Source organism: Nelusetta ayraudi, unplaced genomic scaffold (genome assembly GCF_046127955.1).
Source record: "Nelusetta ayraudi isolate G7.1 ecotype Tasmania unplaced genomic scaffold, CSIRO-AGI_Nayr_v1 ptg000004l, whole genome shotgun sequence".
NCBI classification, from domain to species: Eukaryota; Metazoa; Chordata; class Actinopteri; order Tetraodontiformes; family Monacanthidae; genus Nelusetta; species Nelusetta ayraudi.
The window spans coordinates 9775331-9802794 of record NW_027466054.1 but is presented as its reverse complement, the minus strand read 5'-3'; the positions used below and the strand labels follow the sequence as shown (position 1 = coordinate 9802794).

Here is a 27464-nt window from a genome sequence, read left to right as displayed (position 1 = left end):
AGAGTGGACACAAAAGACTCAATCAAACACCAACCAACTGAAGAACACCTGGTTTCTCACTCTGCTTAGCGCCAAGTAAAAATCGATCATGTCTACAATCACACAGATGAATGGATGTCCATTTACCTCTGCTGGATCAGGGTTAGGTTTAGGATTCTTGTGGTTGGGATTGCACAGTTTAATGAGATGTTATTAAATCGTGAAAATTGTTGCTGTCCCAATTTGGTTTGTGTAAATGTAACTTATTTGGAGGTGTATCAGGGATGTATGTTTTGATGTATTCAAATAAACTGTGATGTGCCTTTTGGTAGCAGCATTTAAAGCAACAAGGTGGAAAGAGTTTTTGTATTTTAAAATGATCGTTTCAAAAACACTTATACAATTCAATGACAGAATTACACACAGGCACAGCGCACCCTACGGGCTTGATATAGAGAGATACAAGTTTGTTTGCCAACCACCCAGCAAGCATTCATGATTCACATGTTTCATGAAAATACACACCTCTTGTCTGTCAGAAAAAGGTTAGCTCACTAGTCTTTGTATAATTGCAATGGCAGGTCACAGGAAAGGACCAGACAGACATCTTTTTACAAGAGGGTGCCGGGCATGCAATGAAAAGTTATGAGGCACTAGCCAGCCCTGTCAGGTGTGCTGTGGCAGTGTAATAATTGTGATAAGGAGTTTTGAAACTATCATTTTAAGGTGGGAAAACTACATAGTATTACTTTATGAACCAACTCTGGTGATTATTTAGGTGATTATTCTTGAATTTGAATTGTCATTGTGTTAATAAAGTAGACATAATTGTCCAGGAAGCAGAAGTTCTTGAACAGCTTTTCATTCCTTCCTCGTTGATCACTGTTGAGATGTCATAGAGTGCGTTTCAAGTCATTTGGCATTACATTGGAAGATTCTCATTGCCATGTTCTAGTGTGGGCTGCCACGATGCGTTTTAAGAACTGCTCTGTGCTTCAGCAGAACCCAGTAGATTTCTCTGGAAGCGGGAAGTAGTGTCCTGTGTTCTGTGTTCTAGAAGCAGGCAGTAGTGGCGTGGCTGGGTGAGTTTCAGCTGCAGTTCTACACCACCCACTTCCTCACCGCTGGATATGATCTAGACACCATTAGCTGCATGACCCAAGAGGTAAGGCCATGACCCCTGCGTCCTGCCCCGTGCTGCCCTGCCTCTTGTCTGTCAAGGCTACGCCCAGCTAAAACAGCCCCTGCCACTGACCCGGATGATTTCATCATGACCCTCTTGTCTCTGTCACCTGATCCTCCCAGTGTGAGTCCCGAGCCTCAACCAGTCAGTCCTCATTCCCTGTCTGCTTCATACCTGTGTTCGCACACGGTCATGTGCTCCTGCCCGTGCTGTAGCTGCTGCTCTGTTTTTGTCCTTGAGTGTATTTTTAATGCCCACCCGTGTGTGTGTGTGTGTGTGTGTGTGTGTGTGTGGGTGGGTGTGTGTGGGTGGGTGTGTGTGGGTGGGTGTCGAAGCAGAAACAGTGGGATGACGTGAACCTCGCCCAAAGGGCAGGGAACACTCATGAGTGATTAACCAAAGCAAACTATTTCCCAGGGGCATATCACACTCAGCACGTGTGCAAATGTCAAACATGTGCGTCAAATAGGTTACGTTTGGAAGATGAGGGTAGGTAGGGGTACACCTGTCGCAATTGAAGCTGAATGTGACTAAGTGCGTCTTTGTCGAAGGACCTGACAGCCATCGGGGTCATGAAGCCAGGACATCGGAAGAAGTTAACGTCAGAGATCAGCAAGATGCCCTCCACCGACTGGCTGCCGGACTGCAAGCCGGTGAGACTCACGTGTTTCCCCAGAGGTTCTGCACGCAGTTAAGTGCGGTCATCAGTGTCTGTGTGTGTCCATGCGTATAAATGCTGTGATGGTGCGCGCGTGTTCCCGTGTGTTTTTAGGCCAATCTGGGTGACTGGCTATCTCACCTGGGACTCAGTCAGTACTACCAGGTTCTGGTGCAGAACGGCTACGAGAACATTGACTTTATCTCAGACATCAGCCTGGAGGACCTGCAAGAGATCGGCATCACAAAGCTTGGTGAGGAGACAGTGCCACAATATAAGTAAATTGAGGTCAACAAATAGAGATTAGAGGGCCACTGATTTTCTTACATTTATTTAAAGTTATCATCCATCCATCCATTTTCAATACCCGTTTATGCCTGTGCTCAGGGTCACGGGGGTCTGCTGGAGCCTATCCCAGCTGTCACAGGGCGAAGGCAGGGTGACACCCTGGACAAGTCGCCACTTCATCACAGGGCTAAAATTATCATGTCATACCCGTTTTCAGATTTTTATTTGTCATCCTTCTTAAGTAACTAGGTATCTAGTACACCATAAAAGCAATATTTCAAAAGTTTCAGAGCAGTACAATCACAACTCATAAGTATTTCCATTGAAGGGTGCTTCAGTGGAAGATAAAGAAAAGTACATTGTCTTTAGGATAGTCTATGGTATGACACAGCTGGGAATTGAACCTACGACCTCCCTGTCTCAAGGAGGAAACTCCACCAGACCACTAAGCTGGTCTTAGTTGTCATTTGACCTACATGTGATGACTGTGCCACTTTCTGACTCCCCTCAGGCCATCAGAAGAAGCTGATGCTGGGAGTGAGGAGACTGAAGGAGCTACAGAGAGGAGAGCCCAGCTCAGAGCCTCCTAACAGCCCATCAACCCCTCCCCCTAGTCCAGGTGGCAGCACAGGCTCAGAGCCTCGTAAAGAGGTGAGGAAGCAGAGGGACGGAGCCCCCAGCCCACTGGCCAAACCTCGCCCGGGTCTCGCCCAGTCGCAGACCCCTCCCCGTACACCTACTCAGACCCCGCCGCAAACCCCACCACATGGCCGCGCCCAGCATGCCTCTCCCAGGGCTCGGCCACGCCCCTCCACCCAATTGTCAGCGGGAGACTCGCCCGTCCCAATGCTCCGCCTCCCCAGCGATGAGGAGGAGCGACGGAGAGCCCACAGTCTCATTGGCTCAGATTCCGACTCCAGGTATGCCACCGTGTGCCGCAGCAGCTCTGCCAGCACTGCTGCCACTAACGATGTCACGGTTAACCGCAGCCAGTCATCCGTCACCCTGCGCCCTCGCCGGAAAGGTCGGCCACCGACGCCTCCCAAACGCTCTTGCTCTTCCATTACCGGGGGCGACGGGGAGGGCGACGGTCAGGGGGAGGGGCTGCTGGGGCTACCAGCCTATCGGGAGCGGCGGGCCAGCGACTGTGGCAGCTTGGGATCCGCTCGAAGGTCTCAGGACTCCGCGGGCCTGGAGAGATCAGAGGGGCCTTCCGGGAGCGTTCGCAGTCTCGCTGCCATGCTGGAAACGTCCATCGTGAGTGGAGCCAAAACCCTGCCGAGGACTGCTGGAAGCAGCGCCACCTACCTGCAGGTGGGTTGTGTCTTTGTGCGAGGCTGCCCACGTTCCATGCGGTCCGTGACCATAATCATTTGCGACTCTGTGTTCTCCAGGTGAGTCCACCAGCACTTCGACGCCAAGCAGGCGCAGGGGGTCTTGGAGCCGAGGACGACGACGTCTTGAGTCGACGCAGGACCATCAGCGGACCAGAAGGTCTCCCACTCGGCCAGAGTGACCCATTACTACAGGAGATGGTCCAACCGCGTCCAGAACCCCGGCCCCGCTCCACCGTGGTCTCCTCATCCTCCGAGATCACAGACGGCACGGCAACGCTTCGAAGGAAACAACGTCTTCCAGAGAGCGAATCCCAAGCGCCTACATCCGCAACCACCACTGTTGTGACAATGACCACCGGCTCAGACACGCTACGAAGGAGGACGCGCACATCCGAACAAACAGAGACGGACGTTCACAGCAATAACCAAGGAGAAGCACCCAGCGGCCAATCAGACAGTGTCAGGAAGCATGGCGGCGAGCTGCAGCAGAACGGCGGCGTGGTATTAAGGCGGAGGCCCGTGTCCGAAGTCTCTGATAGGACGGAGACTAACAAAGAGACCTGCGAGTGGATGGAGGCTCGGAAGTCTCTAAAGCCCCCAGTGTCACCCAAGCCCGTCACCCTAAGGAAGAGTCAAGCTGACCCTCCAACACCAACCCGCAGGGTCCCAATCCCGGGGCCTGAGAGCACTGAGCCAGCACAGAGTCCCGGTGAGAAACTGGCATACCTTGATATTTACATCCAATTCATTCAAATTCATCACAAACCAGAATTTAAAAAGAACAGCTTTAGCTGTTGTTTGTTTGTCCTCTGACATATATTTCCTGCTTCTGTCCGACCAGAGCCGAAACGCGTCCCTCCTCCTGTCTCCCCAAAGCCCCGTGGGCCTCCTACAGCACCCAAACCAGGCAAAGGAGCGGGACCAGCAGCAGCTGCAAGCCCAACCACTGCTGCGACCAGCCCAGCTGCAGGAAGCCCCACCCCAGCTCCCAAAATCTCTTCTCCAGCCTCAGCCCCTCTGCCAGCTCCTGACACACCCTCTGCTCCTTCACTCTCGCCAGGACTTCCTCTTACTTCCCCCTCCCCAGCCCAGAGCCCCTCCACTCCTTCCCCACACCCTGTCAAACCCCCCCGCTCATCTATCGCCGGTTTGTCCATTGACCTGGTGGGTGGTCGGGAAGCAGAGGAGGAAGAGGAAAGGAGGAGGGAAGAAGAGGAGAAGCGGAGGAAGCTCCAGGAGGGGGAGGATGAGAAAATGAGAGTGGAGGACGAGAACAGGAAAGACGTGGAGAGTCTATCACAGGAAGGAGGGCAGGGAGAGGAGGTGCAACATTGCCTGGAGGCGACCAGCGCCTCCTTAGCTGCTGCTGTACAGGCTGTGGAACATAAAATCAAGGAGGAGGACACACAGAATGAGTAAGTCTTTGAGAATTCTTCTTCAGATTATACCACAACACCCCACTTAAATATTGTTGTATTTCAGTCAACCAATGAGGCCTTTTTGAAACCTGATGGTAAAACCATTATTTAGAATGGGAGGGATAAATAGGCAGTCCAGCAAAACCACTGGATTAAAATGTACTTGAGTGCTTCAGGAAACGGTCCATCATCAGTTCGAATGCTTTATTTTCATAAGGAGTAAGAGGAAACCAACAACCAATCAATGTTCATAAATAAAATACAGGGCTGTAGAGAGGATGTAGTATAATACTTTGAGCCAGAGTCGGAGTGGCAGGTGGCCTTTAATCGGTTTCCTTAAAATGTTCTGTGAATATACGTGAATTCAAAAGTTTCAAGCGTATGTGCAGGTGATTTCCCTGAAGTGAACCTGGAGTTGTGGTCTGTGTGGTTTCAGCACCCATTAAAACTTCTGTTTCCTGAACTGACAGAAACTGTGTTTTGATACGACAGAAAACACACCGGGTCCTAAGAGACAGCTGTGCCTCTGATGTGTCTGTTTACAGCTCAACGAAACAAACAAAACAAAAACTCAGCAAGGACATCAATAACACTCCTCTTCTTACAAAGCCAAGACAACATGACAACAGAAGGTCACAGCGGGGACCCATTGACATTTTTTGTTATGAAATCTGTTTTAAGAGGAACTTAACTGATCTACTTATTGCACTCAGATCATATGTTTTGCTATATTTTTACAGATTCAAAGTTGACTAAAATAATGCCCCCATGATTCCATAACTTTAAGTCAGCTACAAATGTATTTTTTGTATCAGGTGACAAAAGAAAAATTAAATCAAAAACAAGGTGATGACAAAAAAAACGGAACACCTGAATCTTCTGCTCGTCTCAGCTTTACAAAGCTTCATGGTCACATCCAGCTGAATTTGACTTTTCTTTTTTGGTTCAAAGTAGAAAAAAATGTTCAGCTGTCAGTTTCTCACAAGTCAATCAGCTTAAAAAAAGACAGACCCAATAAAAACACTGTACAGACAATTTCAGTGTTAAATCCCACATTTATTTAGGGCTTATCATTAAAACAACTCTCTGAAATACTAATTAACAATCAGAAAGATCCTTGAAGAAGCAGTTCACACTCTCCCCATCACGTCTCCCCTGTCTGCTGTCACAGCGTTGTCTCCTCTTCGTTAACAGCCGCGCTCTCTTTTCTGCTGTCTGACTTCCAGCTCTCTCTCCAGTAAAAAATCGACGGTCTCCATCTTGGACGACATCGGCAGCATGTTTGACGACTTGGCAGACCAACTGGATGCAATGCTGGACTGATCTGCTGCCAAACATCTCCTTCCAACAACGAGCCCTTCCCATCTTCTTCTTCCCTCTCTCCTCTCTACCCCCATCATGCGTAGGTGTATTGAGGAAAAAAAACTAAACTAAACTAAACAAAAAAAAAATAACTCTTCCGAGGCTCGACGCTGGTGCTCTAAGAGTGTGTGCGTGTGTGCTGAGCGTGTGTCCCTTCCGTCACGGGCGCTTCTTCGCGTAGCTTTTGCACAAGTCAACCAAGGAAGGAGTCCTCTTCTCTTTTTTTGTCTAGAGGAAGAAGCTGCTCCCACACAACCTCTGACCTCTGCAGCCCAGCGAGTCGCCTCATCCGCCCGCCAAGCCTCAGAGGGCTGCGTGCATCGAGAAGCACAATCACCCCCCCCCCCTCTTTCCTCCTCTTATCTCTACAGCTTCTGGCAGAGATCCTAACTCGGTCAGACAGGGAGACAGGCAGATAAGCATATTGCTTGCAAAATAAAAAATAAAATCCACAATAAGCACACAAACTGACTGATAGAAGTGGCAGGCAGACAGCTAGACGGGCGGCACGCAGATGAGGAGTTCACAGATGCAGATTTTCAAAAAAATACATATATATAAAATAAGCACACAGGCGGAGAGGCTGCTTTCCGAGTCGGCTCCGACTTCCTGATATGTCAAAGAGGATGCATTTTCTCCCACAAGACTCAAAGCCTCCATCTTCCCTCCTGTGAGTGAGTGGAGGGTTGTGGTTAGCCGGACTTCCCGACGTGCGTGTTGTCACTCTCCTTGTTGCTGTTGTTGTTGTTGTTGCTGCCGTTGTCATTATTGTCGTCGTTGTCGATGTTGCGAGCGTGTGCGTGCTTAGTCCCCCGCCCTCTCCCTGCCGATGCTCACATCAGTGTCCTCCCACTCGTACAGATCTCGCGATCAAAGCAACGACACAGGTGTGACACATACATGCGCGCGCGCGCGCGCACACACAGACACACACACACACACACACACACACACACACACACACACACACACACAAACACACACTACATTGTTTGTACTCTCTTGCTGGTGTTCCGCTCGGTGTTAAGTTTCATCTGTGGAGGTTTTGTTCAGAAAAGAATCTCTCACACACACACACACAGACACACACACACACACACACAGTGGTAATAAACAAAAAGCACACTCATGCCGTGTACCCCCCTTGTCCTGCTGCAGTGAAATGTGTTTTTAAAAAGATAAACCTATATTTCAATGCTTTATGTAGTACATCCAGTATGCATACAGAGTTTATAATGTACCTGGGTATTTGAGCTTATAGAGCTCCCTCTAGTGTTGATTAGTGAGATTGCCTCTGATCTGCCCACGTTTCTCTGTTGCCCCCACCGCCTCCCCTCAGCCCTCTATCCCAATGTGACTGTTTTGTTAACTGCATCTCTCTGTGCCTTGGTAGTGTTCTTTCATATGCCCAGTCATTTTTCTGTCTCTTTTTCTTAATTTAAACTCCATAAGTTATGTTTTTTTTAATCTGTTTGCTTCCCTAGAGACTCACTCATTCCCCGTGTGTGCATTGTCAAAACTAGTTTATAGGTTAAGTTGTGAGTCCAACATGATTCCTAAAAATCAACCACTGAATCCTCCTGTAACAGTTAAGAAGCTGTGTATGGGTCCATTTAAGTCCCCTGCCAAACCCCTTGTAAGCTGTAATAACTTGGCTCTGCTCCTCCTTGGCTTCCCAGTTATCAGTGGAAACCCCCCGACCCCATGTAGGCCAGAGGGTGGATGAACCACCAGTTTCATCCCAATGAAAAGTCCATTTGTATTTTTATGCTCTTTGAAAACAAAGATATATTTGAGAAACAGATGATTCTATGTGAATATCAATAATGGCAATGATGATGATGATGATGATGATGCTAAATAATTCTAGACATTGAGTTGAGGGTTTGCTGAATAACCGTGTACATTTCTGGTTGAGTTCTGGGTGTGTTGTGCGGGCTGTTGTGCGATGGTTGGGTTTGGGTTGTGTTTCTGCTGTGACGATTCATTATTGTACAGCTGTGATCTGAATAAATGTATGAATTAAACCTTGTGTGACCTGTGCCTTTTTTCATTCACAAATGCTTAAAATTGTTTTTCTTGACATTGGGCAATGAAGTCTGGCATAACAAAACTAAGCATTTTTGAGCCTGAGATAAAGAGATAAGCATAAAATGTTTCAAGCTTTCAGGACCAAAATCCTTCAAAGGTCTTAGATTCAGGTGAATGCACTAAGGTCAAATTTGAACAAAGCAATTGTCATTTCAAGAAAAACATACTTTGAGTTAAACATAGATTAGCTTTCAAGCAGATATTACATGGTTTTCGAGATACCAGGTCTTAAATGTAAGGCTGTGGACCTCAATCAAAATCCATTTACGATTGCACATATAACGTGGACAACTACATTCACAACAGCTATACAATAATCCTGGTTAATATGAACAAAAATGTCTGCATGATGTTCCAAAAATAAAACAAATGCAGACATTTGAATTACATGCATAAAACTGTGCCTAAGATGGCAACGCATCACAAATTGGTGGTGTGTCCAAATTCTCTGTGTTGTTGAACTTGCTCTATGTAATGGGACAAAAGCAAGGATTTAATAGAATTGTCTTGTTACCTTCCTCCGTTCACCATACAGTAGTCTTTATAAAATCCTGAGGGGAAAATGCCAGATAAAGAAAACACATTGAGAACCATTTAGAACTAATTGGAGAACGTTTTTAATAACTTATAAGAGCTTTGTGGCATTTGGAACATACCTGTCTACTTTGGTTTAACGCTAAAAGGGAATAAATAAAATACTACAACTCCCATGATGCCTTGAGAATCCAAGGGCGTGTACGTCGCAAGCTTTACCCAACAACCGGTGCCTGTATATTCCTTGTCGAAATATACAAAGAGAAAATGACACCGTTTTTAGCCAAGGAATAAAGGTGTCATTTGCGGCGTCTCAGACTAAAGAGAACAACGTGCGAGGCGAGGAGGGACCAAGATTGTGTCTCACGCTTGCGCCTCCATTTGAGGAAGCGCTGTGTGGAGGAAGCAGGCGAAAAGGAGGTACTTCCGGTATGACGGATGTGATTTATAAGCGGAACTTCCTGTAGTGCAGACTCCTTTCGCAGCGTGGAGGGAAGGCGGCCATGAGTCTTCTGCTCTTACCGTTTATGGCCTTAAACGTTATAAAGAAAATTAAGCCTGATATTATACGGCTGGGTTGTTATGGCTGAACGCAAACAAGCGCCTAACGAGGGAGAAATAAGTGAGTATTAAACAACCTTTTTATTAATTGTAGCTCCATTGTAAATGTTGCTCTACCACGTTAGCCTGCACGGCCACGTGTCGCAGTGCAAGGCTTGGATTATATTGATTGGAGTTATTTTGATTGTTAAAAACAAAGAAAACCTTGTCAATTGGTAGATGGGGGCTTCATTTTGCACCGTAGTTTTACGTCATACTTTAATAGTAATTATGTTGCCTGTTAATGTCGAGATCAAGACCGAGATGTAAAACGATGTAAAAAATAAATTTAAAAAATTACAATACTCCTTCCAAAATATTGACCGTGTTTGTGCTTTCATATTTTTGCTTGCTTTAAAGGTGAAAATGGCTATGCATTTAGCTAGCCAGACCGTCTGTACGCCGTCCACCATGTGCGGCCTCTTGATCAGGCCGCAGACCATCTGAAACGCGATGATGATCCGTGCTAGCAGGTAAAACCACATTTCAGATGGAAAATTGCTTCCAGCCTTTGATGACAAACTTAAAAAAACAAACTTTTCTGACACCTACTATGAGAGCTGGTCTCCAGCCATTGATTCTAACCTTATGCTGAGGCTTGTGCGTTCCGCCTGTCTGTCAAAGTGTTTTACCTAAATCTTCTCTGTAACTAGTCTCTCCATGTGTCGTAAATAGGAAACAACGGCAGCGTCTGAACATTCTGTGTTGGCGGGTCAGAGACCGGAAGCCAGAACTTCCAAATAATGGTGAGTCTGTTTGGTCCGAAAGCACAGGGACTCGCAACTAGCCAGTGATGACACATTTAAAATAAACTTTTCTGACACCTACTATGAGTGCTGGACTCTCCAGCCACTGATTCTTGCATTATTCTGAGGCTCGTATCTTGTCTCACCCTTCCAGAACACATGAACTTTTGCCCTGTTTGTAACTTGTTCTTTTTTTCCCCTGCACAGGAAGAACGAGCACGCTCAATTGTTGGTGCTTTCACTGGCCAGAACCTCATCATGTGACTTGTAGTGAGTATTTGTTTTCCTTACTTTCCTTTTAAAGGTACAGTTCACCAAAAAATAAAATTTCACCTATTGTCTATTCACTGCTTCTTTTGTATGCATTGCTGCCTTAGGTTTACAGAGTGGAATTATTTCTTTCTGTAAAATGTAATTGTTCATGTGGATTAAAAATATTTCTGAGTCTATCAAGTTGATTAAAGGTAAAATTTCAATACTTGGTGAACTGGCCCTTTAAATATTGTAATCATGTGTAGCCAGTGATGACACATTTAAAATAAACTTTTCTGACACCTACTATGAGTGCTGGACACTCCAGCCACTGATTCTAACCTTATTCTGAGGCTTCCTCAGTGCATCAGATGAAAGCATGTGGTTTAAAACTGTAGATTAACATTAAGATGCTGTTCTTTTCAGATTGAGTCTCTACTCGGCAAATGCATTGAGAAATCAGTCACTGCTCATGAAGAAATGGCCGCTTTAAAGGTAAGACTGTAAATCGAAATTTTCTCAGTGATATTCTCGATTGAATGTTTCCAGAATACTTGTATGAGAGCTACACTAGATTTTAAATTGAGGCTACAAAATATACGTGATTTCATCCACGCAACTGTTTGGGTTTTTTCTGACATTGTTTTTCTCTTTCAGACATCCTAAAGCCTTTTTCAAATGACATCACTGGCCAGAACAATCATCACTCAAGTCACTGGATCAATTCAGATCAATAATTAACTGTTATCATTTGCAGATATGGTTTTGCTGTTATAACATTGAATTGTCTCAAATAGATGTTTGACATATTTGCTGTGGAACCATGAACTGCATTATGAAAATAAATCTGTTTCAAAATGTTTTCATAATCCACTGGACGTAAAGTGCTTTCTTGTCTCATTTCCTAATCGATGTAGTGCACAAAGGATTGACTAACATCAATCATGGTTCATGAACAATACTAATGGATTATTTATTCCCTTAAATGAAGCCTCGAGATTGGAAGTGGATGGGGTGGGGTTTTCTGTTTTTTTTTTGGGGGGGGGGCTCAATTTCAAAGGTTTAATCATATCATGAATTTGTCTTGACCATAGCTAATTTTAGTTTTGTATGATCATCTTGAAACGTGTCTGTGTACCTTACATCTTACTACGCATTTGAAGCACCGACCCAAATGAGTCCTACACCAGCATTTGAATTTATGTAGAAACCCAGGAAAGGGAGGTTCTGTTGTTCCTGACTGATTTGCAGCTGGGGTTGGTTGAGAGCCTCTTGGTCTCCGGGCTCTAATCAAACTGCAGCTCTGACATGTCCGGTCGTGTGAAGGGAAGGCGCATTTTCCCAGCCCGTTTTCCCTCTGGAGCGTGTCCTCATTTGCGTGTTTCCTGCCTGCGCTGAGCTCCAGTGCAGGGGTGGAGCTATGCAGTGGCCACCCTACGGCGTGGGGGGATAATCTAACGAAAGGCCTTACACTTCCACATTACAGCGTCTTAAGTCATATCTTTGTGGATTTGTACAGTATGTTTTTTAGAATATGTATTAATATATGTATGTATTTAATATGCATCATATATTTCTGACTTGATCATTGGCCTGGATTTTGTTCTTAGTGGAAACAAGACACTCAAAGAAAGGAATTTAATGGAACACTAATCCTAGGACAATAGGAACACACTGATGTGGGGTTGTTATCAATAACATCATTGGTGCAGATTTACTGTCCTCTAATTTATGAGAATGGTGACAGGTCACCCTGAAAACATTCAAGAAACAGCAACAACTGGAATGATCACATAAAAACGGTCATGCAGTCGTTTCAGGTATCTACTTATTTGCCACCTCTGTCTGTGTGAGCCATGATCTCACCCTGTGGCCACGCTAAGGAAAAAAAAAAAATCGGTTCCGCCACTGCCCCAGCGCTGGAAACCTGATTTCCATACGACCCTCACTCCCTACCCCCGCCCCCTCTCCTCGTTTGACTGTCAAAGCGGGCGGCGCGGATCGTTTTCTCCGCCCTGCGCATCCCGCATCCATCCAGTCGCTGGCAGAGAGGAACGCAGGGGAGTGCCCTCGGACAGCCGACGCACACACCCACACGCACGCACACTCACACACTCACGCACGCACGCACTGAGAGAGCTTCCCTCCTGCTCTCCTTCCTCCTCGAGGACGGACTCCATCTAGACTCTCAGCCGGAGAAACGCCACCGAGCCACTGCGCTTTCCGTCGCCGTCCGCATCCTCATCAGCCCGGCTGCACGCAAAACTCGACCGGCGGTCCTCTCCGGCAGGCCCTAACGGTAAGAGCTGCTGTTTTCGTCGGCTAGGAAGAAGGAGAGGAGGGGGGTGGGGGGGTTCATCCATGCATAATCACGACTCATCTGCCGTCTGCGTTATATGCTCTGATGTGTGTGTGCCTTGTTTTTTGTTTTTTGTTTCTGTTGTTGTTGGGGTTTTTTTTTTTGTTTTTTTAATTAACGAAGACGCCGATAATATACTGGCGCTCCATCCTCCGTCGCACCGACGCTCAGGGTGAAATTGATTTGATTTCTGCTGTGAATCCTTCGCGACCAGCCGGCAGCCCTGAGATGAAGCTGAGCGGCGGTGATGATGGAAGCTGGTGGTGCCACATTTGGATGGTGTTATGATTAAATGATGAAGGCCTCTCATGGAGCGGCTCCTTCCTCCAGCCGCAGCGGCGGCGGCGGCAGCAGGGATGGATGGAAGGATCCATTAGAAAGATGAACTAGAGTGTGTGTGTGTGTGTGTGTGTGTGTGTGTGTGTGTGTGTGTGTGTGTGTGTGTGTGTTTTGATCTCTCTTGCCTATACCCCCCCCCCCCCTCCTCTCTGTCCATTATTTCCCCTCTTCCTGTAACGCTGCGGGGAGAGGTGGGGTGAATTTCACAAGTGGAAATGAAATTAAGGTGGGGGGATGGGGGGGGTATACAGAGATAAGCACTTTGCCGGATCACTCGCATGCTGGGTCTCAAGTGTGCAGCACTCAGGAAGGGCGCTAGTAGCTTTAAATAGCAGTGCAGCTCGGTTTCTGTAGCCCCCCAGTGGCTGCCACATTAACTTTGTAAGGGGGTTGGGGGAGGTGTGTTTAATTTCATAATCTTTTAACTTATTTTTCTATTATTCAAAATGATTAATTCAGCTGCCCTCTTACATGAGGTGAACCGCTTCAAAAGCTTTTAAATCATGTCTGTGATGTAATCTTATTTCCACCACCTCCACCTGTATTTATTTTATGTTATTTCATTTTAATTGTACTTGAATGTGACATTGTTGTACAGCTGCTTAGTGTCTGTTTGTCTGTTTGCTTCACTAAATACGGTCAACTGAGCATCTCTGGCACGTTACATTGCACCTCTTAAATTCAGTTTAACGGCTGAAGACAGATTGATGCACCACATCCCAACACATTAATGTGTGTCTTTGTGTGCAAGTAGATTTAGTAATTGAATTAAAAATATGACCGGAAAAATAAAAAGAGCTAAATTTAAACTAAACTATCAGCCAAGTTCCATCCATGAAGTCCGGGATGTTCCTCAGTGGGCGTCGCTGCCGGCCAACAGCGTTTTCCTCGATCCCACAAACACTCAGCAGCAGCCAAGAAGAGCCGAGAGGGGCCGAGAGCCTGACCGATGTTAATCTATTTGAGAAAACACTCCTCGAACAAAAAGAGTATTTATCAGTCAAAGGAGTGTCATAAAAAAACAAGATATATAAGATCTGATTCGAGAGGATTACATAACAAAGTTATGTGAATGTTTTGCTCTGAGAGCCGTTGAGAAGCGAGGTCTTTCCTGGCAGCAAGAACAAGGCATCTTTGAGAGTGAGCTTGCATAAAAGTGGAGCGCATTTACGTATTTCACCCCAACCAGTATTTTTAACAATAGCATAGCATGAGGGCAGATATTTGGCATGGGGTTAAAATAAAACTCTGGTTATGTCTTCTCAGGAGAAGTTAGGTAGTGCTCAGATGAAGAGGACAGCGTGGCGTTTTAAAATAATTGCTCCAGTATGAACGCGCCTCATTACCAACTTCCTCTGTGGTTTCACGAAGCTCGGTGAAGCAGTGGGCATCTGGACTTTATATGTTGTTTTTTTAATATTATTATTACATATCCAGTTGAGAGGGCAGAGCTGCCCACTGAAGAAGCTAAAGATGACTCAACGGGAAAAGGAGACAAATATATATCTGACTCATGACCAAAAAATACACTTCAGACCAACTCTGTATTGAATGTCGAAAAAAAAAAGTTAATTTTCACTTTGAACTCGGATCTATCTATTTTCTACACCTGCTTCCTCCTGCACTCAGGGTCTGCTGGAGCCTATCTCAGCTGCCATGGGGCAAAGGCAGGGTGACACCCTGGATAAGTCACCAGTTCATCACAGGGCCACATTGAAAGAGAACAAAGACACACAACCATTCACACACACAGGCAATTTAGAGTTCCAATTCACCTCGCATGCATGTTTTTGGACTGTGGGAGGAAGCCGGAGGACTTGGAGAGAACCAACACAGGAACAGGGAGAACATGAAACTCCACACAGAAACGCCTCAGACCTGCGATCGAACCCACAACCTTCTTGCTGTGAGGCGACAGTGCTAACCACTGCACCACTGGGTCGGCCCACTTGAACTCAATTTTAAAAAAAATGAACATAACAGATGTTTTTATGTTCTCTTAGTTTTAAATTAGTGATGTTTATTGATTATGATTTATTTCTGAACTTGTCTCAAACAAAAATCAAGCAAAGCTAAGCATGAGTGTGTTGTTTGTGTCTGTGCTGCAGAAGCATCATGGAGGAGCTAGACGTTCCACAGATGAGGAGAGAAGTGGAGAGCCTCCAGTATCAGCTGGCCATCAACAGGGAGAAATCCTCCATCACTGTCACCGAGTGAGTCTCTCTCTCTCTCTCTCTCCATTAATCTCTACAGATGTGACTTCTAGAACTTCTAGTTTTGCGACTGCTTGTTTCCTTATGGTGGAAACTCTTGCCAGACAACATCCCAGCATCAGGTTGTTGCATTTGCTTGTGCAGGCTGGTGAAGTGGATCGAGGGCTGTGTGTGTGAAGACCCCTTCCTCAACCCGGAGCTGATGAGAGCCAACCCCTGGGTGGAGAAGGGCAAGTGTGTGATCCTCTAATGGTCACACACACACACACACCCACTCTCCCTCTCTTTTTCTCTCTCTCTCTCTCCCACACACACACACACACACACACACACACACACACACACACACACACAAAATGTCACGGATGCATACAAACTTTGCACTCCCACACACACGCACACTGCACTGACTCACGCATATACTCGATCTCTCTCTCTCACACTCTCTCTCTCTCTCACACACACACACAACACACACACACACACTATTGCTATTAGCATATTTATTTATTGGAAGACTCATGAAATTTTAATTTATGTTACGTCCGGTGTGTGTTTGTGTGTGTGTGTGTGTGTGTGTGTGTGTGTGTGTGCGCGCGAGTGCGTTTGGGCGTGTGTGTATTGAGCTTACAGCACTGAGTAGCTTTCTAGAAGTTTTGTTTCGAGGGTGTGCTGACTGATAATTGTTCCAACAACATGTTTTTATTGGCTCTTTACACTGTCAATCAAAATAAAGACTGTTTTGAATTTAACAGCTGCGGTTTACATTTAATGCAAAGTTTACAAGAAGCAGAAAAAAAAACACCCAGAACAACTTGGAAGGACAAGAACAAGAAGAACAAAGAAATGATTGTTACAGTAGCTCCCTGATGTAGACGTTTCTCCTGACGGCATTGGACATGCCCTCGTTGAAACGGAACCACACGTCACTGTTGCCCACCGCTGTTCCCATAGACAGGACGGGACACTTCTCCCCTGCAAAGGAATAGAAGACTGAGTCCACACCAAAGGGCAGAAACTAGTACTTCTGATAGATTATTTACATGATCATAAACTAAATTCACTGTTTTTTTAGGTCCACCTTACTAATCCATGGGCTAATTGTGGCCCAAATACAAAAGGTTATGCATAAAAATATTTACTTTTAATACACAAAATGTAAAATAATGAGGTCTGCAATCGAAGCACGACAGAGCACAGAGCACAGAGCTACTTTTTTTTATTTCCACGTGATGCTTCCTGACGCCTGTAGCTCTGACCTAAAAAGAAAACAAAAAACAGTGGCCTTTCTGTGCCTTTCTGGGCCGATTAGCACGTAAATCAATTACATAAAGGAAGCGCTTTGAGGCAGGTTAGCGATTTTAATGGCACTTCTTCTGATTACCACAGGGACTGAGCACAAATGACGGGCCTCTGCGGCTAATTGCATAAAACATGAGTCACAACCCGAGGCCTGATTTTCCCAGAATGGCCATCACACTCCTTTCATCTTGATTTACATCTTCTTTAAGCGCAGACAAAATCGTTAGCATGAGCATAAACCTGAACTAGATCTATTTCTGGTCGTAGTTCAGAGAGAAGCCGACATCTGTCGACGCCGCTGTTCTAAAGCTGCTCCACCCTGACGGCCAGAGGAAGCTCTTTGTTTCTGGACCTCCGTCGGTGTTTATGCAAATCTATTGATTTCTGTTTGGAGCCCTGGCGCACCACCACACTGCAGTCGTGTTTGTTTCCGTTGACGGGAGGCTACTGAGGGATCAGACCACAGGGCCTGCTTTTACTGAGTCCAACAAAAACAAGTGACAGAAGCAAAAATAATTTGAGAAGTAAGAAATTCTCTGGCCAGAGAGACAGAGGCCAATCTGGAATTTGGTGTTGATTTATTTATGTGTTTTTGGTTTTTTTGGTCTCTCTCTTTTTTATTTAGACTCCACCTGCTCTTTGTAACAGGAGCACACTGGAGGTGTTACATAACAGTCGTCACTAATAGGTCCCAGGCTGCCCTCCTGCGTTCTGCAAAGACATTTAGACTCGCTGTTGTCTCGCAGTACCTGTCGTGTCGGTGGGCGACTGTGATTTCTGAGGTTTGGGGGCCACAGCTCTGCCGAAGAAATCCACCTCGGGCTGCAGCACGCCAACACAGAGATGAAAAGGAGGAGGAGGAGGAGGAGGAGGAGGAGGAGGAGGAGCAGAAGAAGGTAGAGGGGGAGGGGAAGAGAATGAGGACGAGGAGGTTAAACACAGAAGGTTCCTCAAAAACTCTCCCTGACAATCAGGTCAATAACAACGAACCACTGAGTGAACACACACACACGCACACACATTTCTCATTAACCTCGTTTCCAAGTTTCCACCACCAGGGGACTGTGACCCACTGGCTTTTCGTTATCCTCATTTCCGCCCCCTAGAGGCTCAACCACTCTATTACAGAGCTTGTTATCGCACTGCGTGCTGCTCACTGGCGGCCACTGCAGGGACTCAGGCTGCTGCTCTCTGGCTCCCCCCACAGGTTTCATATATAGCAGGGGCGCAGAGAGCCGAGTCGTCCGTTAGTTTAAAACTGTAGGTTCTTTTCTTTGAATGAAAATAAGAAGCGTTCAGATAGACAAAAAACGCGGTACGCTTTTTCTTCATCATAGGACACAGCTTGCCTGTGTGCAGGGACAGTGGGCTCTCTTTGAGATCACTGCAAAAGGTAGATTATGGTGAACTATTTAACTGAGATTTAATGCGTGGGAACACAACTCAGTTGCCTAATTTATCTTTCATTAAAACTTTTAATGGCTTAAATTACTTTATTATTTAAAATATCTATACAATATATAATTAATATATGCTGCATATATTAGCAGGCTATCATAAAAAGCAAGTCTCCAGCATTATCTCCTGACACACTTATTCTTTCTGGCATTTCGATGTTAATGTGTTTATTTTTGTTCTGTGAAGCGCCCTTGGGTGTCTTGAAAGGCGCTGTATAAATACAAGTTATTATTATTATTATTATTATTATTATTATTATTATTATTATTTATTTACACAGTGAGAAACTGGTGTCTGTAACCTGCACATTTGCTTTTCTTCTCAGCAGAGATGAAAGAAAAATGTTGCAGCTTCGCTCTCTCACAGCTACAGCGGGTGTCTAAGTGTCTCACCCGTGTCTCCACTGTGGTCTGCTTGACAATGTTCTCCAGCCTCTGCTGATGGTTCCTGGTGGGTTGGGGTCCAGCACTTATTTTTTTCTCTTCCCGTTTCTATGACACAAAGAGATTCAGGACACAATTGGTGACACACAGGACAACTCTCACGCCGCCAGAGACGAAGGATGCTGCGAAGTGGGCGCCTCACCGCTACAGGGTTCCGCTGCAGCATCAGTTGCTCGGCTCTCCTCATCTTCTCCTGCTCCATCTCCCTGCTGATCGTCTGTTTGGCCTGGTAGGTCAGCTGGCGGCGCGGCGGCAGGCCTGGATACCTGACCACCTCTTCAACCCGCCTGAAAAGGAACGGAGGCTCAAACTGAGTTGCAAAAACGCACCGCTAAGTCCTTTGTCCCGGTCACGAGCGAACACAGGGGTGGACGGTGAAACACAAAAGAAGCGCAAGCGTCCAGGTTTTTTTGGTGCCGTCGTTCGTGTTTTGTGACACAAAACCCCAAATTTGTTTTCCCCTCTAAAACCTTAATCCTCTTACCGCTGATCTGCAGCCCTCTTGGACACACAAACACAAAGAGGGATCCGGCCACAGGGAACTCTCATTTGTGATGCCTTTATGTCCGTCAGGACAAGTGAGAGCAAGATTTTAACAAATTATCCCAGATTTGACCAGAATTACATAAAATAAAACTTTCATAACAGTTATTAAAGTCAAATTACAATGTTTTAAAAAATGTCTTTGTCTTTGCATGTATTTTGAATAGATTTAAAATCAAAATACCATGAGGATATAAACATTATAGAAAAATAAAACATTACTTTGATTATATTTAAATATCAACAGAGTCTAGAGCCTAAAAAAATGTTTATTTTAGGCTCTGAAAGCAAAAAGGGGCCACATTTAACCCATCTCAGATCTTTATTTTTAATCCTGGACCCCAGCAAAGCACCCACATAATCAGGTACCAGTAACGTCAAGAAAGATTTCCAGAAAACACTGTACTGGGAGAGGTCTTCCAGAGGTCCTCCAGAGGTCTTCTAGTTAGAACTCGACACCATCAGCCACCCGCAGTCCAACCAATCAACAGGAACCTCCCGCAAAAGAGCGATCCAATCCAACGGTCCCGCTGCTGGGGCTTTCAGAGCGTGTTGTTGTGATGGGCGAGAGACGGCAGATACAGGAAGGTGTAGATGAGCAGCAGCAGCAGCAGGGCCAGCAGCAGGGGCAGGCACCAGTCGTTGGTGACCAGCACCTGGTCGCACCGGGCCTGCAGGAAGGAGCCGCCCTGCCCTTCCGTCGGCTCCTCCATGGCTGAGGACCAAGCGATCGCCTAGGCCATTGTGCCGACGTGCTATCACGCAGCCACGTGCACGAAAAAAAAAGTGATCCGACAAAAACTCGGAAGATGCAGCCCCAAAAAAAGAGAGTCCTGCCCTCATCCACTTGCTGGAAATCTAACCAGACTCCTCATGGTTTCAGTTAAATTCATCCATCCTTCACATGTTGTCGGTCCGTCCAGCTGAACCCCATCAGTTCTGTGGCTCTGCAGCTTGTTACTCCCACCCAGCCAACCACGCACGCCAGGTGATAAGGGGATTATAGTCTCTAAGCCTCCGAGTGGACAGTAGCAGTGACCTTCAACACCCCTGGAAACACACATCTGCCCTGTCGCTCTTTGTGTGTCAAGTGTGTGTCAGTAGCTGCGTTTCCATTAACCCTAGAATTGCACAAAACCTAAATATTGCAATAAAAAAGTGGTAATGGAAACACCTAAACTTCAGAAAACCTCTCAAAAACGGCTAAAAAGTTTTTACGCTGTTATGAGGTTGTTTTTCACATGTATGGACATCGAGGAATATCGCCAAAGGGTCATGGAAACGCTTTTTCGCATTTACGCGTCAGCGGACGTGACGTACGGGGTCACATGACCAGTTCACTTCAAGTAAAAATGGTGCATTGTGTTTGGACGGAGGACAAGACGGAATATTTTTTGCAAGTAATCAAAGAGAAAAACATAACAACCATTCCTGACAGCAAACAAACATAAACAAACAAAAGCAAACGTAATTCTCGTACAATCTCGCAACACTGGTGTGTGTGTGTGTGTGTGTGTGTGTGTGTGTGTGTGTGTGTGTGTGTAGAGAGAGAGAGAGTACTCACGGCTCGAGCATGTAAGTGTACTGTCCCTCGGCTGTGCGGTCCTGCCTGTACGAGAGGTTGTACGCCAGCATGGTGTCGATCAGCTCGCGCATCTGCTGCTTCTCTCTGCTGCTGAACAGCTGAGGGTTCACCTGGACGAGACGGACAATCGGGCCTCACACGCAATCCCGTAAAAATTCCAAGTACACAACAGAATATCTTTATTCTTTTCTCTTTTGAATTGAGTTTGAAATGTTGAAAATAAACAGTTTCATCTAAATCGTCCGTCATGGGATTCGTGTCACGTAACAAATCATCTCAGGTTCTATTCAACCACTCTGTTGCCCAACATCCTGTCCGGCTTAATCTGCTGCTCCGTGTAGATTAGTCAGGCGACAGGACACGACTGAGGATCAGTCTCTAGTCAGTGTGGCTGAAAAAACTTTGAGCACCCCGTTCAACAGAGATGTCACTTGAAGGTCTGATATTAAACTCAATTTCAGATCTTTGATTTCTCGCTGCAGACTCCAGCAGAGCAGCCTCGCACAGTTAATTATCCCGAGCAGCTCCTCAGATCTCAACGTAATTACAACATCTGTTTTTAGCCTGCAGCAAAAGCAGACATCACTATCACAGACTGGGAATTCTGCACAAACAAGGTGCTTTACGAACACTTTACTTCCAAAAAGGAAGTCAAATCTTCCCTGGCGCTTCCTAAATTTTCAGCATTTTCTGCCATTAGCAGATGAATCCTACATTAAACACACTTGGGAGTGCTTCTACATACGGGCCGCAGTTTGGGACAGATGATGTCGAGCAGCAGCGTGAGCATGTCGAGGCTCAGGCAGTGGTGGCTGATCCTCGATCGGATGCACGCTGGGATGTCAGCCAACATTGTGGTCAGAGCGTTCTTGCTGCTGAGGAGTCGAGAAGAAGCCTGGAGAGAGCGAGAGAGAGAGAGAGAGAGAGAGAGAGAGAGAGAGAGAGAGAGAGAGAGAATCACTGAAATCAGCTGGACTTTTCTTGGCTTTTGTTCCACTGGTTTTGATATTTGGCACTGGTTCCTGGTTCGTACCTCCTGCTGACTGTGGGGATAGCTAATGCGGGGCACATGCGTGTGCGCAAACAGGAAGTGGAAGGTGACGGACAGGAAGGGCAGGTATCTCATGAGGGTGAAATTCTGGCCGTGCATGATGACGTGGTTCACTCTGTCGGAGAAGGAGAACCAGTCCAGGGCCTCGCACACACTGTGCAGGTTGGGGTCTCTGACACGCATGGACAGGTAGTTGTCGTACAGACCCTGAGGAGAAAAGACAAGAGAGTTCAGGCTCACATCACAAATGTGTTGTTGTTTTTTTAATGACAGGCATGAACTTAAGCAGAAGAAGCGTAGCTCTTGATTACCAGGGAGACTTTTTCATACTCTCCACTGGACGAGGCCAAGTGTAGAACATGTTGAAACCTCTGGGCTCCACTCCCAGAACCTGGAGCCTCCTCAAAGCCCTCGCCAATACGCTTCCTGAAAGACAAAATGTCAAATTTATGTATTGAAGAGATGGAAGCTATAATCTGGTGCAGGACAGCTTTACAATTTACTGACTGTGATGTTCAAGTCCATAGTCCCTGTCAAATTAATGGATAAATAAATACAAAAATTAATACATAAAATTTTTTATTTGATTTTAATATTTTTGTACGTGAGTTTTGCATTTCTGTGAGGACACTGTCATATCTATATTTATGAAGACAAAAAAATACAACAATTCTCAGAAAACTGACCTGGTTCCGGTCAGTTGAAAAGTTAGATTTTTAAATGTGGTTTCGTGATGAACATAGGCAAGAGATCAAGTTAACACAACTGCTTCTGATGGCAAGTAAAAAGACCATTTCCAGGAGACCGCTGGCTCAGACCCCACCTACTCTAGATTACTCTGGAGCTATTTAGAATGGAAGAATTGACCTTCCAATTCAGAATCCAACGAGACAAATTTTATCAAATCTGGAACAAATGGATTTTATTTATAACCCCAATGAGAGCAGATTTCTTTGCAATTTTCTGGCCCGTTCCAAATAAAGATACAATTTTAAAAAAAAAGTGGTTTTGTCAGTATCGAGGGATTCATGTGAATGGATTTAGACATTTCAGTCAAACTATTTTTCTCTGTAGAGCAGTAGGAGTTAGATGGATGGATGGATGGATGGTTTGATGGTTGGGTGCAAGTGGTTCTTACAAAAAACATGACATCGTCATTCTTAACCGTCTGTCTGGTGAAACCATCGTTTTGCACCGGAAACTCTCTTACCGTTTTGTTCGCGGTAACTGGAAGATCTCCTGCCACAGGTGGAACAAGCCTTTGTTCTGGTCCTTCTGTCCCACTGACACACACTGGATGGTCTTGAGGTCCACCCGCTTCAGGCCTCGTCCATGAAGGAACTGCACAAGAACACGCAAAGAAAAACTGCGTGATGCAACCGCGACATGGTAAAACTGAATGGCGGAAGTGAAAGTCGCGTCTCCGCGCTCCACCTGCAATGTGTTGATGCACGCCCTGATGTCGTTGTCCGTCTTCTCACACAGACACATCAGTGTGCCGGAGTCGGTCTTCATGCCCTGCCGCAGTGAGATCTGCAGACGATAAACTTGCGTTGATGTTGATCTGCGAGGTGCCCGCGCTCATGTTTGAGCTCTCTGCGTGCACTGACCTCTGACAGCCTCTGGGTGAGTCGAGAGGGCTGAGTCTGGGGGAAGGAGAGGAGGAAGGCCTGCTGTCGGAGAGGTCTGAGAGCTGGGACATAACTGGGGAGAACAGCAAAGCATTTCAGCACATGAATCAAATCATGCAAAGGTTTCATTAAACTCGAAGCTACAATTTCCATAAATTTCCCAGTTGAGATAAGAGTTGCATTTCAGGAACACAATAGTGGCAATTTAAGTGCATTGTAAATGCCAAAGGTCAAAGCTAAAAAAATTAAAAAATTAAAAAAAAAGACACATTCTTTTCCAAAAGTGAAACTATTTGCTAATACACTTGTAAGGTCAGCGTTTTTTTTTTTTTTTTTTTTTTTAAAGAATAACAGAAATCTGTTTTTCAATTAATAAAGAACTATTTCCATTCAGTTCAGTTGAGTTAAACCCTGCAGTTTGCCTTACAGGTCGTTACAGATGCAGATGATTGGTCGGAGAAGGATGGACTCTTTCTTCTTTTTCTTTTTTGCCGTCTCTGCTCCGGCTTCACCGCCGTGTCCGTCTTTCCTGTTCAGCGTCGCTAACAGGATGTTGATAGCAGCCTGTCAAAAGAGGAGAAGGCAAAATAAAAAAGATTTAGAAAAATGTATATTTATTTCATAAAATGTTGTAGTCGTGGTGATTTTAATAGAGGATTAATTTAATTATTGGCTCTTAAATGTACCGAAGGAGCTCCGTCGATTTCGTCAATGATGAGGCAGTTTGGCTTCTCGTTGGATCCTAAAACCGACTTCATTTGAGTTGCCGTGTCGATGCGTTTCTGGAACACGTCCGCGCTGCGATCGTCACTGTCATAACACAGGCAGTAGCACCAGAGTTCACAGCAGGAAGGAAGCATTGGGGCTGATCGTCATCATTATCTGCAATTTCTCACCTGGCATTGATTTCCACCACGTTGTACCCAGCATGCTTTGCAATGACATGAGCCAGAGTAGTCTTCCCCAAGCCAGGAGGCCCAGACAACATCGCCACCTAGAAAAGAACAAACAACAACAGAATAAATGACTTGCTGTGCAACAGATTCTCCACAACCATACATTCATGATTATGTGATGCGTTTACCTTAAATTTAGGCCGTTTGTACTGATCCAGATCTGCCTCCAGCAGCTCCTCGGTCATCTCAATTTTAGTCTTGAAGCGATTTACGTTCTGATTGGTCTGACCCGGTTTGAACGAGTTCTGGTTGGCAGCTTGTCTGTCAAACCGAACAGGGCGGGACTTCCTTTCTCTTCCAAACACAACGGTGTCCCAGAGTTTCAGCCATTTAAGCAGACAGCGATTTGTAAACTACAAGTGCACAAAAAGAAATATGTGGCATCAGTAGAGGATATTTTTTATATCACATTTTATCTGTCTGCAGCCTGTAATGGAGTTAAAGCTTACGTCATCGCTGAGCAGCTCTGTGTAGTGTCGGGGAGAGAATCTGTCGACCCACAGTCGAGACGTTTGTCCCTCTGCGTCCTCAGGATCGTCATTCTCTTTGTCTTCGGCGTTGTCGTGCTCCACAAAAGTGTTGCTCACGTTGCTGGAATGTGACCCGCACGAGAAACAAATTCAAAAAACATTATATTTGCGGGTCAGATTTTTTTTTGAGCACATTTATGAGAGCAGATGGATGACCAGCTACCTGGACAGAAGCTCTGTCAAGCGCCGTGATTCCTCCATAACCTGACTGAGCCGCTGCAGGAGTTTAAGATTGGAGAAAACAGATCAACTTCAAATAATTTACAATGTGCTGAATCTTTTTGAACAGAACATTCATCTCTTGATGGCAAAAAAATATCGGGGGGGGGGGGACTGGAAATCGATTTGTCTTTTTTTGTGAGGATTAGGTCACAAAATGCTTGAAATATTTTACTTCCCGTCTAATGAACACAAAGCAGATGAAAGTTTCACCTTTTCTAAATTATTTCCTCTCTTCAGTCAATCAGAATAAAAAAAATGTTTAATGAAAGAGACTTAATAAAATCAGTTGAGTCAAGATCATAAAAAACAAAGAGGCTGGTCACTCACCCTCTCCTCCTCGTGCGCTCTCAGCATACGTATCGGCACTGCTAACAGCCCCAGAGCACCATAGGAATCTGGTACTATTCTGGAATCTGCCACCTATAAACACAGTTGAATAGTGAGTTATTGGGTTAACAGGGTGAATCGATCAGCGGTATCACACACAGCGCTGCAGAGGATTTCAACCTTGGTGGCAGCATCCTCTTTCTGTCTCAGGTAGACGCGGCTCCCTGACGAGTCCGTCACAGAGATGTAATCTCCCTCTAGCGGCGGGCGCTTCAGCACATGCAAAGACGGCGCTGCCACTGTAGTGGGCTGACGGGGGCTGTCTGGGATTGCAGCAAGGCCACTGATATCCAGCAAAGACCGTGAAGACCTAAAACGCACAGAAAAATTGGTTGTTCACCAAGAGAGTCCATTTGTGAGTTGTTTATGAACTCATTGTATGAGTTGAGAAGTAAACACAACATATACACAAGATGTGATGTTCAAAGAACAACATAAGAAATACAATAGAAAATAAAAAAGTCTATCCTACCTGACAGTGTGAGCGGGTTCATACTGCTCTGGAGACGACGGCGGCGTGATGTCATCACTGTGCGACACCCCTGCATTCTCCTGCTGCGAGTGAAAAAGTTGCTTCACCACTCCCGCCTCCTGCTTCAGCCGCTTGGCCTTCGGGGCTGAGGGGGGAAGAGTGAGTTTTGAAATGGAACTGGAAATGAACATGGAATTAGCCGAGCAAAACTCACTGGTGGGCTGATCATCCAGCAGGTGCTCTATGTCGGAGATGTTGTCTCCTCGAGGCTGACCGCGACATGTCGTCTTGGATTCCGTCTCTGAATCAGTCAGATAAAGGAGAGCATGTATAAACAAGTGAATGGACTGACCTGTTCCACTGACAGTAATTCAGATAGGAAACAGAATCATCTATAAATAGACCGTAGCTCCCATTATTATTATTATTATTATTATTATTATCATTATTATTATTATTATTTATTAATAATAATAATAATAATAATAATAATAATGATAATAATAATAATAACAATAATAATAATAATAACAATAATAATAATAATATTGTATTATTATTATTATTATTATTATTATTATTATTATTATTATTATTATTATTACTATTATTCATTTATTTTAAAACTGTTCACTGAACATGAATTCTTTTCGAGATTAGATGTTTTGGATAGTTGGCAGCTTGCAGTTACATCTTAAATGTAATTCCAGTGTTATTTAGCACAGTGCAGGCAGCATCAAGTAGTTGAAGTCGACATTTAACTATAAACTAAAGGAAAAACCGTTCGCAGGCATAGTTTGTTAAAGCCCAAAGGACAAAATCGTAATTATGCTTGATGATCTTGGAACTTCTGCAAATATTGAAGGAAACTAAACGATTGCGTGGTCAATATATATTCATTTTTATGGATATATTATTAATACATATAGAACACCCGTTACAGTGGTTTATTATGCATGCAATTACAAACGATAACAACACTTAGTTAGCCACAGTCCGCTGCTCCTCACCTTTCTCCAGATCAGCTAACGCTTCCAGCTCGTCAGCGAACTGGTCGTCGAAGTCATCTTCGATCTCAAACAGCTCGTCATATTCGTCCATATCGACTCGAACGGATAACCACAACACCCAGTGAAACAGAAAATATTCTTTTTGGATAAAAATCTACTCTAAATACCAGTTCATGAATATTCCTTCGCTGCCACTTTGACAGAGCTGAGCTTTCCCGGCAATTTTTGTTGCTATATTTTACTTCCGGGTGACGCGAGTAACTGGCTTTCTGATTGGCTATCAGCCCCCTCTCCCGCCACGCTGTGCTGTGAAGAGGGAAGAAGACGAATTAAGAGATTTGACCTGTGGGTGGCGCAATAAGGAAAAGAATAAATAATTAAGAGTAAAACTTCAGTCTGTAAAGCAGGTAATAATAGCTTAACTTTGGACGATATATTCGACAGTTTCCAAATCATAACTGCTTATTACTGAAAGGTGGAGCATGTTTATCTCCAAATCTCCAAAACTCCAGTCA

At 45.1% G+C, this 27464-nt stretch overlaps 3 protein-coding genes, 1 long non-coding RNA gene and 3 other non-coding genes across 9 annotated transcripts in view; 6 read left to right on the top strand and 1 right to left on the bottom strand.

The window, feature by feature from the left end:
• Positions 1 to 8257, top strand: part of LOC142893199 (uncharacterized) — a 33689-nt gene extending 25432 nt beyond the window's left edge. The window contains exons 15-22 of one of the 3 annotated variants that reach the window (XM_076033540.1): positions 1037 to 1144; positions 1714 to 1815; positions 1935 to 2073; positions 2620 to 3028; positions 3098 to 3422; positions 3503 to 4154; positions 4287 to 4860; positions 6090 to 8257. In XM_076033540.1, the coding sequence (XP_075889655.1) occupies positions 1037 to 1144; positions 1714 to 1815; positions 1935 to 2073; positions 2620 to 3028; positions 3098 to 3422; positions 3503 to 4154; positions 4287 to 4860; positions 6090 to 6186 (2406 nt within the window). In that variant the 3' untranslated portion in view covers positions 6187 to 8257. Of the gene's footprint in view, positions 1 to 1036; positions 1145 to 1713; positions 1816 to 1934; positions 2074 to 2619; positions 3423 to 3502; positions 4155 to 4286; positions 4861 to 6089 lie in introns of all 3 variants that reach the window. The other 2 variants (XM_076033530.1, XM_076033551.1) reach the window with 2 other exon arrangements.
• A 1058-nt stretch (positions 8258 to 9315) lies between these two features.
• LOC142893208 (uncharacterized) lies at positions 9316 to 11319 on the top strand. The gene is made up of 6 exons (XR_012927661.1): positions 9316 to 9472; positions 9811 to 9923; positions 10126 to 10196; positions 10404 to 10466; positions 10875 to 10943; positions 11106 to 11319. It is a non-coding gene; the product is annotated as an uncharacterized LOC142893208 (long non-coding RNA).
• Positions 9957 to 10050, top strand: LOC142901039 (small nucleolar RNA SNORD60). Its single transcript, XR_012928964.1, has one exon. It is a non-coding gene; the product is annotated as a small nucleolar RNA SNORD60 (small nucleolar RNA).
• Positions 10236 to 10328, top strand: LOC142901036 (small nucleolar RNA SNORD60). Its single transcript, XR_012928963.1, has one exon. It is a non-coding gene; the product is annotated as a small nucleolar RNA SNORD60 (small nucleolar RNA).
• LOC142901032 (small nucleolar RNA SNORD60) lies at positions 10713 to 10805 on the top strand. Its single transcript, XR_012928962.1, has one exon. It is a non-coding gene; the product is annotated as a small nucleolar RNA SNORD60 (small nucleolar RNA).
• A 1140-nt stretch (positions 11320 to 12459) lies between the features above and the next one.
• gng13a (guanine nucleotide binding protein (G protein), gamma 13a) lies at positions 12460 to 16111 on the top strand. Its single transcript, XM_076033515.1, has 3 exons — positions 12460 to 12747; positions 15255 to 15359; positions 15504 to 16111. The coding sequence occupies exons 2-3, from the start codon at positions 15262 to 15264 to the stop codon at positions 15607 to 15609; spliced, it is 204 nt and encodes a 67-aa protein (XP_075889630.1). The 5' UTR covers positions 12460 to 12747; positions 15255 to 15261; the 3' UTR covers positions 15610 to 16111.
• On the bottom strand, positions 16100 to 27194 carry chtf18 (CTF18, chromosome transmission fidelity factor 18 homolog (S. cerevisiae)). The gene is made up of 22 exons (XM_076033503.1): positions 26950 to 27194; positions 26154 to 26240; positions 25940 to 26084; positions 25588 to 25777; positions 25408 to 25500; positions 25022 to 25074; positions 24778 to 24919; positions 24457 to 24681; positions 24269 to 24366; positions 24059 to 24182; positions 23800 to 23936; positions 23352 to 23445; positions 23176 to 23274; positions 22952 to 23082; positions 22053 to 22167; positions 21724 to 21948; positions 21436 to 21585; positions 20670 to 20800; positions 18705 to 18849; positions 18512 to 18610; positions 17411 to 17483; positions 16100 to 16334 (listed from the first exon to the last, which is right to left on the bottom strand). Exons 1-22 carry the CDS (start codon positions 27038 to 27040, stop codon positions 16213 to 16215), a joined length of 2769 nt encoding a protein of 922 aa, XP_075889618.1. The 5' UTR covers positions 27041 to 27194; the 3' UTR covers positions 16100 to 16212.
• Between the last annotated feature and the right edge of the window lie 270 nt (positions 27195 to 27464).